The sequence below is a fragment of the Diceros bicornis genome, unplaced genomic scaffold (assembly GCF_020826845.1).
Source record: "Diceros bicornis minor isolate mBicDic1 unplaced genomic scaffold, mDicBic1.mat.cur scaffold_161_ctg1, whole genome shotgun sequence".
Classification (NCBI taxonomy): domain Eukaryota; kingdom Metazoa; phylum Chordata; class Mammalia; order Perissodactyla; family Rhinocerotidae; genus Diceros; species Diceros bicornis.
Genome location: NW_026691067.1, coordinates 816377 through 836158, shown reverse-complemented (window position 1 = coordinate 836158; position 19782 = coordinate 816377). Strand labels below are relative to the sequence as shown.

Genomic DNA, 19782 nt, shown 5'->3' with positions numbered 1-19782 from the left:
ACATTTCGTGGGATGCCTTATGTGTGATAAATTCTTAGTAATGATAGACGTTATTTTAATCAAAGCTACATTTAACTAGATTCTTAATTGCAAAATGAGATAAGGCAGAATGCTTCACTCCCTTGTTAATAAATAACTTCTTAGAAAATAATAGAAAAGGACATTTTGTCAATTGTTTCCATTATGTAAAAATAATGACCCTTCAAATGCTTCTGATACTCATTCTTTATAACCATAAGAGAGTAATCTCATTGCTTCTTCACTTCCTGCGGCCATAGAGGGGCATCTACAATAGGTAACATTTTTGCAATATTTTGCAGAATATATATGGCTCTTTTGTCTACTTGAATATACTTCTTTTTTTCCCTAAAAATAACACCTTAATCAAATGAGCATGTATAGGTTTTCATTGGAATGTAAATCTACGATATTTGCATTTGAGTATTACATTACTTGCTAAACTGGAAGCTGATTTAGATTCAGAAAGGATATGGATTTATAGCTGTTAAGGAAGATAAGAGGGTGCAAAATATTTGCACATAATTTGAAAATTACATGGAATCTAAAGACCAGAATTATCCATCAGTAGTTTTTCCTGGGAAAACCTAAAATGAGACCCCATTACAACTGTTGTGTGTCCACAATGATGCGCGTGCACATTGAAGCAGTGTGCTGTAATAGCCCCTGTGAATATATTTCCCTAGTATGCCAGAATCTATCCGTCCTGCAATCTACTAGCTGACAGACCATGGGCAAGTGACTTCTCTTCTTTGAATCTCATTTTCCTGGTCAGTAAAATGGCCTTAAGAGTTACTGTATGAGGGCCGGCCCTGTGGCTTAGCGGTTGAGTGTGTGCGCTCCACTACTGGCTGCCTGGGTTCAGATCCCAGCGCGCACCAACGCACCGCTTGTCCGGCCATGCTGAGGCCGTGACCCACATACAGCAACTAGAAGGATGTGCTACTATGACATACAACTATCTACTGGGGCTTTGGGAGAAAAAAAGGAGGAAGGATTGGAAATAGATGTTAGCTCAGAGCTGGTCTTCCTCAGCAAAAAGAGGACGATTAGCATGAAAGTTAGCTCAGGGCTGATCTTCCTCAAAAAAAAAAAAAAAGAAGAGTTACTGTACGAAGAGGCCTGCTTCAATGATTAAGTAAGATAACTCCAGTAAACTGCCTATTTCAGTACTCGCCAGAATAAGTGCACAATAACTGTTGTTCCTATTTCCTCCAACTCAGACACTGATCATAATGTTGGAAATCAGATGACTTCTCTATTGCACACCAGCAATGAAGAACACTTCTTCAGAGGCCTGCAGAAGCAATGCATTAGTGAGTTCAGGACCCAGGGCTTACCTAGCGGCTCAACGGACACAGATCATTTCATCCTTTCCCCAAGTGGTTGTTCAAAGTGAAATGTCAGAAATCATACAAAATGGTATTCAAAGTGGTGTATCTTCCTCAGTTGAAGATGGTATGTCTTTTATTTCTTTTCAAAAATACCATTTGGAAGAAAAAGTGAAAATGAGGTGAATTTTCTTGTCTTTCTCAGTAATAGTGTCCAAGGACAAAATGTATAGGTGTGAAGAGGGGCCAAAAAGGGAAGAAGACCAAAAAAAAAAGGAAGAGAAAAGAATTAAAATATATTATATGGAGTGTATTTATTGAAAGGAGTACATAATCTCCCAGGTGAACAATCTGGACGCATGGTTTGGGACACAATTTTAAATTTTTTTACTTACTTTATCATATGTTAGAGCATAAATCTCTTGATTTATAATTTTATCTCATTTGGCTTAAATACAAAAGTTTCAATATCACAACTAATGAAATTAAAAGTAATTTAAAAATTAAATCTTATACAAATAAATCTGCCCCCTGAATCATAGCCATCTGCTTCCAGAGATGATGGAGAAAGGGTGTGAGATAGGACCATTATGGATAAGAAGATATGAAAAGGACTTGGATCTTGGGAAAAGGAGAGGAGATGGAGGGGATTAGAGAGAAAGCCTCATGAGGAGAGAGAAAATGAGTTATAGGTTTGGTGAGGTGATAAAGAAGGAAGAACTAGAAATAGAACTGGTGCTGAAAACAATCTGAGGTGTAAGAAGTCCAATAGGAACCTGGGGATTCTGGCTGATGGAAACCATGGCTTTAAATAGTGACAGGGTGACTCATGACACCTCACTGCGTTGATGTAAAAGAATGAAATACAGGTCAAGAAATTCTAAATCAAGTCTTATTAAAAATTCTTAGGGTTTTCATCAGAGAAGTCTTTTATCCTAGAAGCAGCCGAGATGCAGAGGTTCTCAAGCCTGAGCATCATCGTCATCCCCTGGGGAGCTTGTTCAAACAGATTCCTAGCCCAGGACCCAGAATTAGATTCAGTAGGGCTGGGGTGGAGCCAGGAAATTTGCATTTTTAACAAGCTCCCGGGTGATGCTGATGCTGCTGGTCCAGAGACCACACCTTGAGTAGGGCTGTGCAAGAGGATTGCTCCAAGGTTTTCCAAAAGAGTTTTAATCACTGCTGAAAGAAAACTTTTTTTTTGTCTAATAACATAAGCTGGCAACACCAATCATGTTCATAGATCGTCCATTGAACAAATGTTTACAAAGTGTGTACCACTTGCCCTGTGTCAGACTCAGCACACAAAAGGATTCAAGTAACAAAGATTCCAGTTGACTTGATGCAGCCCAGGGTCTAAACTGAGTTCCTATCCTCTCCTCCACTCTAACAGTTGCTGTGACATGTGAAAATATCTCCACTCCTTGTCCCCCAGATGCAACGTGCAATAACATCACAAAGGGTTATGAATCTACCACTGACACAGGATTTATTCCATGTTCTGGAAGGCAGAATTTTACAAATGACACAGAAGATTGCAACGGTAAGTCCAAATAGAGTAACAGCCTTAGAAAATCAGAACGGAGTTAGATGCAGCAAAATTGAACCAGTTCCTTAGAATATGGCGTGAGATTCTAGAGGAAAGCTGCCGAAGTGAGCACAGATGCCAGGAAGACAAGTCATAGAACTGAAATGTGACGCCAGGACCACAATTGATTTTTCTCTTTTATCGGTTGCTTTTAAAAAATAACAGTGAATGTTGAAAGTAGTCCACACCTTAGAGTCTTAACTTATTCTGCAATAACTAACTAATAGACCAGAGTTTTCAACCAAAGCCCAAGGCCATCTCTAGTTGGAAATGTTACTAAGCAAATAGAGAAGCCTGTGCACATTATCAAAAGCAAAAAGCAGGAAACAAATGAGAATCATAACAGCATAACAGATGACTTTTTCCCATTTTTCCAGTCTCTGTCCTAGATGTTGATATTGTATTACTAGTTTAGTCTTCTATTCCCATTTTGATTATCTCTGTGATCCTGGAGAATTATTATCTCTTTGCACAGAAGGCTGTTACTGCTAAGAATTCTCCCAAAGAACATACACTCAGATAGTTTTTAAGATCTTAGTATCTTAGGAAAATCTCTTATCTCTTCAGTCCAGCCGTCCATATCAATGGCTCCCAAACCTGTATGCTGAATGAAATCACCTAGCGTTTTTCTGAAAATATCAGATTCTAAATCCCACCTCCTCTGAAATTCATTTTTACTGGGTCTGAGACTGACTTTGGGATTTATATTTTCAACAATTATCTCTAAATATTTCTGATGCTGTCAGTCCACAGAAACGTCTTGTGCACCACCGCCAATGGATAGGTGGAGCGTATACATTCAGCTGGTTTGATTATGAACTGTTTGCTCCATTTCACAGATGAGGATGAATTCCACAATAGCACTGCCTGCCCACCCCCAAATTCTTAGACCTATCCAATTGGAAGCTACCTTCGTACCTGTCAACCTGGTTTGGCTCCAAGTAATGGAAAGTCAAACTTCACACATGAAGAGGAAGAACGCACGGGTAAGTAGTGATAAAGCCCAGTGTCTGTGGGCCACCAGGAATGCAGATGAAGTCCACAGTGTTAGGTTTATTAATGTGCTGCAGCAAAGTGTACCTCCCATTGGGAAGCTTCAGTGTTTCACTAAGAAGATGATAGAATGGGGTTATTGAAGGGTCTGGCCTTACGCCAGGTGGCTTTGAGGAGAGCTAAGGAAGCAAGGATTTATTCTGTAAATGGTGCTGTCAGGAAATGAGGGCAACGTGATGAGTGGGTATTTTGACTTTCAGGTAGGAGATGAGACTAATGAAATTGGGTAAGAGTTGTCCTTGGTTCAGAAGCAGATGCATCCATGTCAGTCAGGAGATTGGAATGTTTGGGAATTTGTTAGGAATGTAAATTTTCAGGCCCCACCCCAGACCTACTGAATTGAAATCTGTGGGGATGGGACCCAACAGCATGTTTGAACAAGCCCTCCAGGCAGTGCTGATGCACACCAGAGTTTGAGAACCACCGTCTTAGGCCAACTACAACAATACTCTAAAAATAGGGCAGGGTCCATATCATACTAATCATGTCAAGAATTCTTGCCCACCAATGCTGGTGATAGGTTACACTGTTTTATATAATAAAACGGGCCATGGCTAGTGTAGGGAATAGTCTATAGAGATGGTATAAGGAGTTTGAGAGAAATATTTAAGAACTTTTGAAGGTAAACATTCTTCATTAATGCTACTCTGTCTCCCTGAGTCTCCAAACTTTTTTTTTTTTAGAAAACTTGATCCTGTCTCACTTTTAGATACTTGATGCTACAGGAATCTGAGAAGAAAAACGGGGAGAATTTTTTTCATCTTGTAAGGTCAACTAGTTCCTGACCTTGAAGAAGGAACTCTCTCCAACCTTTGTTTTTCTTTTCATTCTTAGAAATGACCCCTAATTGTTCTCAACTTGGCAAAAATAAATTTTCCAGAGACTGTGAAGTCCAGGTGAGTTTCACACCATCATCAACTTGTGGACTGGGCATGAAAAGGGGAGACAGAATATACTTAAGTCTCTTGCAACATTTTTGAATATGTTGTGTGGTAGATATTTTTTCCAAACACGAACCCAAATGTACCATCCTTATTTATTCATTAGATACCCGCTAATTTAAAATACAACTTTTCAAAATGCAATATGATAAGTAAAACGTGGTGAGGCATGTATAGGAATTCTGTGTACTCTTCTGCAATTGTTTTGTGAATCAGATAGAGAAGTGACCATTAGCCTTATTGCACCCCTGGAGCTGGGCATCCCACACACACACGGATTTAGTTCTTACACTCTCTGCTCTCTTCATTTCACCTATTTGCTTATTTCCCTATCAGGAACAAAATTTTTAGTTAATGCAGCTTTATATGTTTTAATAACTCATAGCTCAAGTCATTAAAATTTCATTTTTTTCTGAATCTCAGTTGAACATGCCTTTCTTTAATACTAAGTATGTTGAATGTCACAAAATATCACTCAAGTGGTCAATTCAGATACTAAATCTCTTAGGACTGATTTTTTTTTTTTTTTACATATAGACTTGTCCTGAGAAGACCTATTGGAAAATTGTACTAACTCTCTATAAATGCATAATTAGCTTTAAGTCAATGTCATGGTCACATGAACTCTCAGCCACTCAAAGTCTTGTCTGCCCAAGTTAAATACACATATTTCTATGAAGCCCAGATCTCTGTGGTATAAAGAAAATGTCCAAATCACCTTTCTTATGTGTGTTTTTCTAGGTGAATTCCACAAATTATTGGAATAACAGTAGATGGGTTTGCTCTGACTTAGGAGGCTCTCACATAGGTGTGGAAATGGGAATGTGACACTGTCTTTAAAGGTTTGAAATCCTTTCTAATATTTTAATATCTTTTCATGCTTGGTGATTCTCAAACTTGACCAAACATTAGAAAGACTTGAAGGGCTGTAAAAAATGTACTTATACTGAGTCTTGGTTCAATCAGAATCTGTGAGGGTAGAGCTCTATTGCCTGTATTATCTAACTTGCCAGATGATTCTAATGCACAAGGTGGTTGAAAACTATTACAAATGGCTCCTGGGGTTTCCTCTCACTCCTCTGGATAGCAGGCCAGATCACTGGAATCCTAGTTCATTTTCGAAGAAAAGGGGAGCACATACAGAATAATTATCCAGATCACTAATAAGACATGGGGTTCAGAGAATTTTTCATAATTAAAACTGTTTCCAAAAGAGGTCTCTGAGTGTACTGAGGACGGTATGCTTCTCTCTCCCTCCACCCCCATCCCTTAAAAGCTCCTCAACCTAGAAGCCCACAGACTTACATGTATTTTGCCTAATTCATTAGGTAAACAGGTGAAAACAGGTGTCCTTTGCTGCCCCAATACATGAAGTCACTGATAGTTCACCAGATTCTTTCACCATATTGATTAACTCTATTCATTTTACTATATTTTTGATATAGTTGTTGTTTTACTCAATTGGTTAACAATGGATCTTTACAGTAAGAGAATAAAGGACAGAAGAAAGAGAACGGGAACAGGAAAAGCAACACATACAGGAAAAATAATGACAGAAAAGGTAGAATGTGGGACAGGAAGGCAGAGCAGCATTCATCCCTAGTTTTTCAAGAAGTGATCTGACACCAGCAGAACAGAGTTACTTCCTACCAGGTTTGAAGAATTGCATTGATTTCCCAAGCATTCACTTGCAATGCACCTATCATCTTGATATGTAGGAAGACAAGCATCCCCAAGGAAGGTGTTTGTTTAGTTCCAAATGCTTTAGAGAAAGATCTGGGCACAGAATGAGCAGTTTCAGACATCTCTTTCCATTTCCTTAGTGACATTATCTATATTTTATGGCAGGGAATAGCTAATTCTTTTGATCTCCTCACCAACATTACCGCCCATGGAACTACCTGAAAGAAAGAAGAAATGGCTGTGGTGGTAACTCTGCATCTTCAGAGCGTTCAATCGGCAGCATACAGTGTGGCTCAGAAACAAACCACAGAGGGCAGACGGAGGGTAGAGACACAGTTTATGGGTAAGCCCACACCAGTCACGCTTCCTCGCAAGGCATCTGCTTGAATGTATGTATTTCAAAATGGGTTGTCTTTGCAAAAAAAAATTCACGGCCCGCAATTAAAATAATAATCTTTCAGAACCTACACAGGCCAGGATTCCTGGATCATCCACAGAGTGTTACTTATGTCCTAGAATAATGAAATCATGGGTGGAAGGATTGTCACTGGTCACTCTCAGTCTAACCACATATCTAACATTCTTTCTGGGTATTTTCCCAGTTCATATTTCAATGGGGACCCTCAGCTGCTATCCTGGGGGGACTTATAACTTATCTAGTGCATGGTTTCTTGACTTTGGCGATATTGATATTGGGGCTGAAGCATTCTTTGTTGTGGGGGCTGCCTTTGCATTATAAAACAATTGGCAGCAAAATGGTATCTAGATGCCAGAACCAACTTTCTCCCCACCCCGACATCATGACAAACCAAAATATCACCAGATAGTACCCAGTTTTCCCTGAGGGGCACAAATAACACCTGGTTCAGAAGCACCGATATGGAGAAATAAGATGTGAGTACATGAAATAGTACCCTTACATGGCAGACATTATAATCAGTGTAAAAGGACTTTATTTCCCAGAGGATGGAAATCCTACTTTCAGGTAGGGCCGCCAAAGGAACCGTTCAATAAGATCAGAATCAAGGATGTGGTTAAGGAGGGAGAGGAGAAGGAAATACCATAAAAAATAAACTGACCCATCATGCAGTGATTGATGGATGGATATCTGCATAAATAAGTGATGAAAGCCATACAGAAGAATGTTAGCAACTGTAGAGTCTGGGTGGTGGGTATTTGGGTGTTCAGCGTGCAATCTGCCTGACCATTTGTGATAAAATGTCAGGAACGTATTTTTTTAAATAAAGGAAAATACCAGTAAAACAAAGCCGATTGCAAAAGTTACTGGGCTCAAGGAGTTTGTAATCTGATTACACATGAATGTAAGATAAGTACACAAATAACAACTCCTTGACCACAAGACAAAAGCATTTTAGAACTAGGAGTAGACCATTGTACCTTATTTCCAAGGTGAAGCACATGGTTCAAAAGCTTTCACCAACTCTATCCAATTTGGTTCTCATGACAGTCCTGTAGAGTGAGCAAGGAAGGTACTGCATTTTATAGGTGATGGAATGGATTCAAGGAGGTTGAGATTTAATCACTATGTGATACGCTACTAAAGAGGAAAATTTGGGACTCATTCTCAGATCCTCCTGCTCTGGATCCAATGCTGTTTCCACCCTCTTTGCCACAAGCCAGTTGCCGTTATGACCTCTCCAGCGCAAAGAAAAGGCTGTCATCTCAGGTGGCTGCAGCTGCTGTCACCTAGAATTGGGTCTCCAGGTATTTCTGATGCCCAGACACTGGCTGCTTCTCTCATGGAGCATCTTTGGCACTGATCCCGCAAGAGACCTGCAGGCAACCCATGATGCTCCAAGGCCACTCCCCCAGTTGGCATCTTAGAAGCCTCTCCTCAGCCTCTGAGCTACTGGAACAGGATCCTCTCATCCTGGGAGGAGCTCTCTGGAATGGGGTTCCTTTCAACATGGGCTCCAGACTAGCTCCCATTTGCAGATCTGAATCTCCTTCCCTAGTACTCTGCACCTTTGCATCATGATTCCACTGCAGTACTCTTTATTCTGCTATTAGGCAATGGCATCTTCTGTCTCAACCAGGAAACACTTTACACTTCTCGAGGTTATTGTGAATAATGCCTCCATGACCCTGGGAGTACACATATCTCTTGAGATCCTGATTTTGTTTCCTTTGGATGTATACCCAGGAGTAGTATTGCTGGATCATAGGGTAGTTCTACTTTTCGTTGTTTAGGGAACCTACATACTGTTGTCTTAATGCCATATCAATTTATATTCCCCACCAACAATGCACAACGGTTCCCGTTTCTCCACATCCTCACCAACAGTTCTTACCCTTAGGGTTCCATTTTCTTTTTTTAAATAATAGCCATCCTAAGAGGTGTGAAGTAATACCTCATTGTGGTTTTAAATTGCATTTCCCTGATTATTAGCGATGATGAGCACCTTTTCATGTACCTCTTTACTATTTGCATGTCTTCTTTTGAGAATTGTTTGTTCAGGTCCTTTGCCCATTTTTTAATTGAGTGATTGGGTTTTTTTTTTATATTGAGTTGTAGGAGTCTCTTATATATTTTGGATATTAACCCCTAGATAAATGGTTTGTAACTATTTTCTCCTATACAGTAGGTTGCCTTTTGTTGATGGTTTCCTTTGCCACATGGAGCTTTTTAGTTTGATATGGTCCCACTTGTTCATTTTTGCTTCTGCTGCCTGTGCTTAGGTGTTAAATCAAAAAAAATCATTGCTGAGACCAATGTCAAGGAGCTTCTCCCTATGTTATTTCTGGGGACTTTATGGCTTCTGGTCTTATGTTTAAGTCTTTAAACTATTTTGAATTGATTTTAGTGTATGGTTTATGATGAGGGTCCAATTTCATTTTTTTGCATGTGGATTTCTAGTTTTCCCAGCACCATTTATTGAAGATACTATCCTTTCCCCATGTGTGTCCTTGGTGCCATTGTCAAAGATTAGTTGACCATATATCTGTGGGTTTATTTCTGGGCTCCCTATTCTGTTCCATTTGCCTATGTTTCTGTTTTTAGGCCAGTACCATACTGTTTTGATTACTACAGCTTTGCAGTATACTTTGAAATCAAGAAGTGTGTTGCCTCCATCTTTGTTTTTCTTTCTCAAGATTACTTAGGCTATTTGTGGTCTTTTACAGTTGCATAAGAATTTTAGGGTTGTTTTTTCTGTTTCCATGAAAACTACCATTAGAATTTTGATAGAGATTAAATTGAATCTGTAGACTGCTTTGGGTAGTACGTACGTTTTAACAATTTGATTCTTCTAAGCCATGAACATGGGATATCTTTCCATTGATTTGTAATTCTTCACTTTTTCCAGCAATGTTTTATAGTTTTCATGTACAGGTCTTTCACCTCCTCGGGTCCCCAGAGGCTGGCCTGGCACTGAGGCAGGTCTGAAGCCTATGTTCACACGGCTAGCCTTGTGCTGGGGACCACTGGTGCAGGCCTGTAAACCAGGTCTGCAGGGGCCAGCCTGGCATTGGGGTTTTTCCATTTGAAGAATTTCCTGAAATTTTTAGAACAAGTGACTCAATATTTTCTTCAAGTCTCTCATATCCTAGAATAAATTTTAAATATTGGCACTGGACTTCAGATTTTAAGAACATGTCTCTCTCTCTCTCTTTTTTTTGAGGAAGATTGGCCCTAAGCTAACATCTGTTGCCAATCTTCCTCTTTTTGCTTGAGGAAGATTGTCCCTGAGCTAATGTCCGTGCCAGTCTTCCTCCACTTTGTATACGGGATGCCATCACAGCATGGCTTGAGGAGTGGTGTGTAGCTCTGCACCCGGCACCCAAACCTGCAAACCCCGGGCCACCGGAGTGGAGCACGCGAACTTAACCACGATCCACCAGGGCTGACCCAAGAACATGTTTTATGAAACAAATACAAGGGCATCTCACGTGTCAGTATATCCCACTAAGTATGGCTGCTACCTGTTTATTATTGCAAGAGCTGCTGGGTCCAGAGAGGGCATCATAGATATTTTATGCCAAAAAGAAAGAGTCCAGTGAAAACTGCTTTGATGAGAAACAGTAGGTCCATTTCTGACTCTTCCAGCAGCCTGACCTTGAGGCGAGGTGTTTTTTTTTTTTTTTTTTTTGCTGAGGAAGATTTGCCCTGAGCTAACATCTGTTGCGAATCTTCCTCTCTTTTTTGGTTGAGGAAGATTAACCCTGAACTAACAACTGTGCCAATCTTTGGTCACTGCCACAGCATGGCTGACAAGTGGTGTAGGTCTGCACCCAGGAACCAAACCTGCAAACCTGGGCCGCCAAAATGGAGCTGGCCAAACTTAACCAGTATGCCAGGGGGTTGGCCCCTAGGCAAGTTTTTGATGTTCTGAGATTTAGTTTCCTCATTAGGGTTGTTGTGGTAACTTAATGATATAACATAGTTGATGCACTCAGCAGTTTTTCAACAAACAATAGTTCTTTTCCCCACTTTGGATGCAAAGTTCTCCAGTTGGTCTAAAGCTGGTCACTCATAGCTGGTAGGCTCAAACAAGGGTCAGCTAATTTTTTTAGTAAAGGACTAGACACTAATTATTTTCACCTTTGCTAACCGTATGGTCTGACAAAATGACTCAATGCTGCCACTGTAGTGCAACATCAGCTACATAACGAATAGGTGTGTTCCAACAAGACTTCGCTTATGGATGCCCCAATTTGAATTTTGTTCAATTTTCAAGTGTCATGAAATATTGTTCTTTTATTTTTTCAACTATTTGAAACAGTAAAACGAATTCTTAGCTCAGAGGCACATGAAAACAGGCAGTGGTTCACATCTGCCACGGGTCATAATTTTCCATCCCTTGGGCTAGACCTGTTCAAGTTATTCATACAAAGATAAGACTGGGGCTCATAGGACACAATTATAGTCAAGGAGTAGAGATATGAGGGAGGGAGCAAATGTGGGAGGGATTATTCAATCAACAATATACCTGTGCAATTATACCTGTGTTTTACCCTCAAATATGCATAAATTGTTAACTCTAATAGATTTACATATATTGATACATATATTTACATATACTGACTGAAGTGATTGTAAAATACAATATAACAAGGTTATTATTCTCTTTTCAGATGAAAAATGGAACTGAAAGGCCTCTATGTGTCTACTGGCACAAAATGGCCTAGTTCAATGAAGGCTGTCATGTCATCTTTTGTATGTGACACAAACGGTATGTTCCTGCAGTCGCCTCTCCAGTTTTGCAGTACTTATGGCATCCAGTGTGATGAAGGCACGGTCTTAAGTGTATTACTAAGCAATTAGAGTCTGATAATTACATTTTTTTTTTTTTTTGTGAGGAGATCAGCCCTGAGCTAACATCCGCCAATCCTCCTCCTTTTTTTTTTTTTTTTTTTTTGCTGAGGAAGACGGCCCTGGGCTAACATCGGTGCCCATCTTCCTCCACTTTATATGGGACGCCGCCACAGCATGGCCTACCAAGCAGTGCGTCGGTGCGCGCCCGGGATGCGAACCAGCGAACCCCGGGCCGCCGCAGCGGAGCGCGCGCACCTAACCGCTTGCGCCACCGGGCTGGCCCCCTGATAATTACATTTTTTATAAAATAAATCTTATTCCAAATTTATATTCAGTGAAGGATTTAAATATATATTGATTTTATTTAATTAAGACAATGTATGCTTGCTGGTTTTAAAATGGGAAATACAGAAAATTACAAAGAACAAGAAAGATCTCTACAATGCAGAGATAATGAAAATTAATTTAAAAAATAAATCCTGTAATTTTATGCGTGTATTCTTTTTCAAATGTGTGACCATACTCCATATCAGTGGTTCTCAACTGGGAGCAACTTTGCCCTCTCGAGGACATTTGGCAATGGCAGGAAACATTTTTTGTTGTCGCCACTTGGTGAGGGAGAGTGCTCCTGGCATCTAGTGGGTCAGAGGGTTTTGCTAAATATCCTACAATGCAGAGGACAGCCCTCCACGACAGAGAATCATCCAGCCCAGAACGTCAACAGCGCTGAGATTGAGAGACCCTGATCCATGTAGTATATATACAGCTTTGTAAATTTAACATTGTCATCGACACTGTCTAATATCCATAAGTGGTCTGAAAACATAATTTTTTAAGTGCTGAATGGTACTCCAGATCAAGAATGTATAATAAATTAAGCAATTTTACCCTATTTACAATAATTGTAAATTTATTAAAGAATACAAAGGTCCAAAATGAGTTGATATCTTTTTTCTTTTGCTGGATTCAGTAAGCTCCTGTGCTGACTGTGATCACCAGTGGGGCTGAGTGTCTCTCTGCTGTGTCTCCTCATGGCGGCCCTCATCTTTCTCCTGTGCAGATCTATCCAGAACACCCGCACCTCCCTCCACCTGCAGCTCTCACTCTGCGTCTTCCTGGCCCACCTGCTCTTCCTCACGGGCACCAAACAAAGAAATCCCAAGGTAGAAAAACTAACCTTAGCTCATTCTTCTTTATGGAGAGCTTGCCAATGAGGAGAAAAGAGGTATATGGAGATGTGATGTGACAAGAAATACCCTGATGGCAAACTTCAAAAATGTTTCATTTGTTGCTGCCATTTGCAAAGCATTTTGTATAGGTCAAGTTGTGTGATTTTCATAATTTAATTTAATTGGCTGCATTCACTGACTTTAACAAATATTTATTTAGGGCCAACTCTGGATGTGGAACTTTGCTAGGCACTAAGGATACACAGTTCCTGTCCTCATCCAATTAAAACCTAAAGAACTTGTTTTCACAGCAGGAGCAAACACACAGGGATTCAGGACCCCATAGGTGAGACACCTACCACTGTCAAAATTAAGAAAGACTCCCTGAAGGAACTTATGTCTAAGCTGTGTCCTTTAGTTAGTGGAAGAAGTTAGTGAGTAGAAGGAAATAGTATTCTAGAGAGACCTGATGAAGGCCTGGATGTGAGCTGGGTCTCAACCTATTTGGGTAACCTTAGGTAGCTCAGTTTACCTGGAAGAAGGATTCTCACACTTTCCCATGCGTCAGACTCATCCAGAGGGCTTTTGAAAAAATGAGCCTTACACCTAGGTTTTATGATCCAGTAGGTCTGGCATACAGTCTGAGAACCTATATTTATAACAAGCTCCCAGGTCATATTGATGCTGATGGTCCAGGGACCATACTGAGAGCCACTAACACGGAATATATGCTGGGATTGAGGAGGAGGCAATACCACCTTCCAGGTGTTCTGGGTGTTGTGTGGTATCTTAGCCTTTAAACCTGAATAAACAGAATGTAGAGAAACGTTCAAGGCTGAAAACTGCTCTAAGGTGGTGGCAACTAAGAAGGAAATTGAATGGATTTGAGTGTGAGAGAAGATGCAGAATCTACAGCACTTACTCACTGCTGGGATGTGGAGGATGAGGTTGGGGAAGTTATCAGGAGTGACACCCAGAATGCAGGTTTGGCCAATGGAATGGATGGATGATTGTCCTGTTCACAGAATACAGTGTAAGGAGCTCATTAGATCAGATCCCTTTGAGACATATTGAGATGTCCTTGGCAGATCCAAATTGAAGTGGTTAGAGGACAATTCCCTCCATAGATCTAGTGCTCAGGCAAGAATACACCTGGAAATAATTAGCACACCAACTGGAGGTAATGGAAACCAGGGAGAGGATGAAAACTCTTGGGAATAATGATGCAGAATGAGAAGGGTATTGAGGATGAAATTCTGAAGGACAGGCAAAACAAAGCAAAAAAAAAAGATAGAGCACAGCCAGGGAGGGAAGAGTTTTAAGTGTCAAATGTTGCAATGGCTCAAGACAATAAAGCGTGAACAGTTTCTATGGTCAAACCCAAAAGTGGCCATTGGTGGATCTGGTGGAAGCTGCGGAAAAGCAGTAGTCAGGCAGAAGCCGGGTGGTGCTGGGGGAGGGCTGAGGACCGAATGGGTTGTGGAGGGAAGAGGGAAAGGAGAAGGCAGCACTCTTGAAGAGGGAGGAGGAGACGGGGATGAACCTGGAGCAGAACTTGAGACCAGCGAGGTATTTGGTTTTAGTAAAATAAAAGAGACTTGATAATATCTAAATGCATTTCAGAAGGTGCCCAAGAGAAGAACCACGACTAACAACAGACAGGGGGACCCAAGCAAGACTAAGAGGCAGGATAGAGAACAAAAACGAGGTTTCCACTTTGGAGGGTACTGGGAAAAGGGACTACATCAAACTAAAAATCTTTTGCACTGCAAAGTGAACCACCAACAAAACAAAAAGACAATCTAACTACTGGGAGAAGATATTAGCAAACCATCCATCTGATAAGAGGTTAATCTCCAAAATATACAAAGAACTCATGCATCTCAACAACAAAAAAACTAAAAACCCACTTAAAAAATTGGCAAAAGACCTGAACAGACATTTCTCCAAAGAAGATATACAGATGGCTAACAGGCACATGAAAAGATGTTCAACATCATTAACTATCAGGGAAATGCAAATCAAAACTACAATGAGATATCACCTCACGCCTGTCAGAATGGCTATAATCAACAAGACAGGAAACAACAAGTGTTGGAGAAGATGTGGAGAGAAGGGAACTGTCATACACTGCTGGTGGGAGTGCAAACTGGTGCAGCCACTATGGAAAACAGTATGGAGATTCCTCAAAATATTAAGGATAGAACTACCATATGATCCAGCTATTTCACTGCTGGGTTTATCCAAAGAACGTGAAAACACCAATGCGTAAAGATACATGCACCCCTGTGTTCACTGCAACGTTATTCACAACAGCTAAGACTTGGAAGCAACCTAAGTGCCCATCAAGGGACGAATGGATAAAGAAGATGTGGTATATATACACACTGGAATACTACTCAGCCATAAGAAATGAAGAAATCCAGCCATTTATGACAGCATGGATGGACATTAAGTGTATTATGCAAAGTGAAATAAGTCAGAAGCAGAAGGTCAAATACGGTATGATCTCACAGATTAAGTAGTAGACAATAACAACAACAAACAAACACATAGAGACAGGGACTGTATTGGTGGTTACCAGAGGGGAAAGGCGCAGGGAGGAGGGCAAAAGGGATAATTAGGCACATGTCTGTGGTGATGGATTATAATTAGTATTTGGGTGGTGAACATGTGAACACGATGGAATCCATGCAGAAATAGAAGTATAATGAGGTACACCTGAAATTTATACAATGTTATAAACCAATGTTACCACAATAAACAAACAAACAACAGAAAAGAAAAAGGAAATGTAGAAGAATTTCTACACAGCGTTAACACATTTTAGTCAGAGACCATAAAAAACTATACATTATTTTAGTTCTTAGGCAGTATCTTAATCGGAATAAAGGAGGCAGAAAGTTAGGCTTATCTGGTAATAGAGTTTTACCAATTGAGTTTCATAAAAGAATTAAAAAGCAAGGGAGTTGCAATGAGCACAGGGGTGCATGTATCTTTACAAATTGGTGTTTTCAAGTTCTTTGGATAAATACCCAACAGTGGAATAGCTGGATCATATGGTAGTTCTATCCTTGATTTTTTGAGGAATCTCTATACTGTTTTCCATAGTGGCTGCACCAGTTTGCACTCCCACCAGCAGTGTATGAGAGTTCTCTTCTCTCCACATCCTCTCCAACACATGTTGTTTCCTGTCTTGTTTATTATAGCCATTCTGACGGGCGTGAGGTGATATCTCATTGTAGTGCCCATCAAGGGACGAATGGATAAAGAACATGTGGTATATATACACAATGGAATACTACTCAGCCATAAGAAACGATCAAATCCAGCCATTTGTGACAACGTGGATGGACATTGAGGGTATAATGCAAAGTGAAATAAGTCAGAGGGAGAAGGTCAAATACCGTAGGATTTCCTTCATTAGGTAGTAGATAACAACAACAATAAACAAACACATAGGGACAGAGATTGGATTGGTGGTTACCAGAGGGGAAGGGGGGGAGGGAGGAGGGTGAAAGGGATAATTCGGTACATGTGTGTGGTGATGGGTTGTAATTAGTATTTTGGTGGTGAACATGATGTAATCTATGCAGAAATAGAAGTACAATGATGTACACCTGAAATTTTTACAATGTTATAAACCAATGTTACTGCAATAAACAAAAAGTTAAAAAAAAAAAAAGCAAGGGAGTTGAATATAATTGCCAAGACTGGCTGAAGCAGTATAAGTTGAGGTCTAGGATAGACAGGGAAGGAGATGAACAAAAGAAGGAATAGACTAGTGTGGAGAAAGCACAAGGATCAAGCCCGATGTCTTGGCAAAGTTTAAGAACAAGGATGTTTGGTGTCACTGCACGTTTAAAAACCTGGAAGGACAAGTTTAGAAAGAAGAATGTCTGAATTTAATGGCAAGGAGTATGGTGTGGCTGTGGAATTAGGCGTTCAAAGTGAAATGTAGATCATTGTAGGTAAGAGGTCAAGAAATTTAGAAGCCAAGGCAGTGGATACTGAATTTATCCAGGACAATGGCAGAAACTGGGCAGGCACTCAAATTGTAAAAGCAGAACAGGAGTCACTCAGTAATTAGGAAGTGCCAAGGATAAGAAAGGGTGAAGGATGACACAGCTGGAGCTGGATGGCAGGATTTTCTGTGCAGGAATAATAGACAGGAAATTGTGTTAATGAGTAAAAAGAGAGCTGACCCACTTTTAGACCCTAAGGCGCACAGTCTACATGGAAGAGATATCTACTTAAGATAGATGCAGGGGAAGTAGTATCTCCAAAGGAGAATCAGATTTGAGGAAAATCAAGGAGCTGGAGGAGAGTTCAGTAAAGATGTGGCAGGAAATTCACAGGGCCAGGGGAACCGTTTTGAGGGAAGTGAGGCACAAAGTGGTTGGGTCTGGGCTGAGGAAACATGGAGTCATGTGGGAATGAGAGCATGGAAAATAATAAATGAAACATTTCAAACAATGATCAAGTGTGATAGGAATGAGACACACAGGGGGATTAGCTGGCCACAAGTTTTCCAGAAGAGTTGGTTTTTGTAAACCTTTGTAGTTGGGGCAGGAATCACGTCTTTCTAGAAGAAGACTTCAGACTCAATGCCAGCCCACCTAAGGAGGCAGACAACGGGGATTATTTTAGTTCTTAAACCTCTAACACATTGAATACTTTCCTTGTCCTGTGTCAATATTTTATAGTTACAAATATAAATTGTGAAATTTATTTGTAAATTTACTGTTTCTAAGTTTATATCTCTCTTCAGTAGTTCAAATGTGATGCTACAGTGGGAATAAAATTACATCCTAGATTTATTTGCCAACAAATCTAAACAAAAGAAGGACATTCAAAGAAGGCTAAGCAGGGCCGGCCCCGTGGCTTAGCGGTTAAGTGCACGCGCTCCGCTACTGGCGGCCTGGGTTCGGATCCCGGGTGTGCACCAACGCACCGCTTCTCCGGCCATGCTGAGGCTGCGTCCCACATACAACAACTAGAAGGATGTGCAGCTATGACATACAACTATCTAATGGGGCTTTGGGGGAAAAATAAATAAATAAAATTATAAAAAAAAAAAAAAAAAGAAGGCTAAGCAAACTTCTCCCACTAAATGTGTCCCGAGACAGCCCTGAGGAGTAGCAGGTGGTGTGCTCTTTGTGCCCATCAGGCACTCCAGTGACTCCCCCCTCCCCTCCAGGTGCTGTGCTCCATCATCGCGAGGGTGTTGCACTAGCTCTACTTGGCCTCCTTCGCCTGGATGCTCCTCGAAGGACAGCAGCTCCTCCTCACCGTTAGGAACCTCAAAGTGGCCAACTACACCAGCACAAAAAGACTCAAGAAGAGGCTTCTGTATCCTTTTGGCTATGGGACCCCAGCTATGATTGTGGCTGTGTCTGCAGGGCTCAACCCCCATGGATATGGCACACCTACACAGTGAGTGGGGTGCTGAACTCCTGCTGATGGGGAAATGTGTGTACACCTCTCTCCATGGGAAATCAAGAGACAACAACAGAAAACTATTTAAGACAATCATCATTATAATTATTAATATTGACATCCATAATATTAACAGCAGTGATGCCAGCAGTTCTCACTTGCCGTTTCGTATGTCCAGGCTCCCTGCTAAACACTTGGTATATAATCCATTTGACACTCAGTATCCGCATTTGAAGTAGGGTTTATTCCTGTGTCCCCACTTAACAGGTGAGGAAACCGAGACTCAAAGCAGTTGTGATTAGTTCTTGGTCAGTGAATTAGGTAAGTATCAGATTTGCCTACTTCTGGAAGCTGTTCTCATTCAACTAAATTTTGCTGCATCCCTTAATCATTGTATTCACAACACGAAGCAACTTACTCATCTTCTTGGGCTTTTCCTCCTATCATCAATATCAGACTGTCAGGGGCCGGCCCGTGGCTTAGTGGTTAAGTGCGCGGGCTCTGCTACAGGCTGCCGGGTTCAGATCTGGGCGCACCGACGCACCGCTTCTCAGGCCATGCTGAGGCCACCTCCCACATACAGCAACTAGAGGGATGTGCAACTATGATGTACAACTATCTACTGGGGCTTTGGGGGGAAAAAAAAGGAGGAGGATTGGCCGTAGATGTTAGCTCAGAACCGGTCTTCCTCAGCAAAAAGAGGAGGATTAGCACAGATGTTAGCTCAGGGCTGATCTTCCTCACACACACAAAAATATATATCAGAGGGTCAGGAGGAAACAGTTTGGCATTTAAAGTGCAAGCAGGTGAGTTCCCTGAATTACCACTCAAATGTACACTATCATATAGATGGAATCATTAATTTCCGGGGTGTTATCGAGTAGTAGAGGTTATCTAAACTCTCATTCAGCCCCACCTCTCACACACATTTTATACATGGAAAAGCAGCCCGAGTAGTGGTTGAAAATGTCATCCTATTGAAATTCAGAGAAAGAAAACTCCTGTCTCCATATAAACAGAAATTAAATAAATTTCTCTAGATTAGTTACAGTGTTAGGAGGCCAATTCACTGATGTCAAGAAAGGTGCCTCATCTTAAATCCTATCCACTCATGAGAATGGCATCAGCATTCTGAATATATAATGCTTTCTAAATGTTTTAAAACTTAAAATTATTTTTTCTGATAAATGAGAATTTTTGTGTTGTTTTTATTCTCATGTACACTGTTAAATATATAGTGGTATGCGATAGTCTTTAGAAGAACTTGAAGTCCTCATCATTACTC

At 40.7% G+C, this 19782-nt stretch overlaps 1 protein-coding gene across 1 annotated transcript in view; it reads right to left on the bottom strand.

Moving 5' to 3' along the window:
* Positions 1-17406: 17406 nt before the first annotated feature.
* LOC131402581 (5'-3' exoribonuclease 2-like) overlaps positions 17407-19782 on the bottom strand; it is a 28532-nt gene continuing 26156 nt past the window's right edge. Inside the window, exon 14 of the mRNA XM_058537252.1 lies at positions 17407-17677. Coding sequence (XP_058393235.1) covers positions 17644-17677 — 34 coding nt within the window. The 3' untranslated portion in view covers positions 17407-17643. The remainder of the gene's footprint in view (positions 17678-19782) is intronic.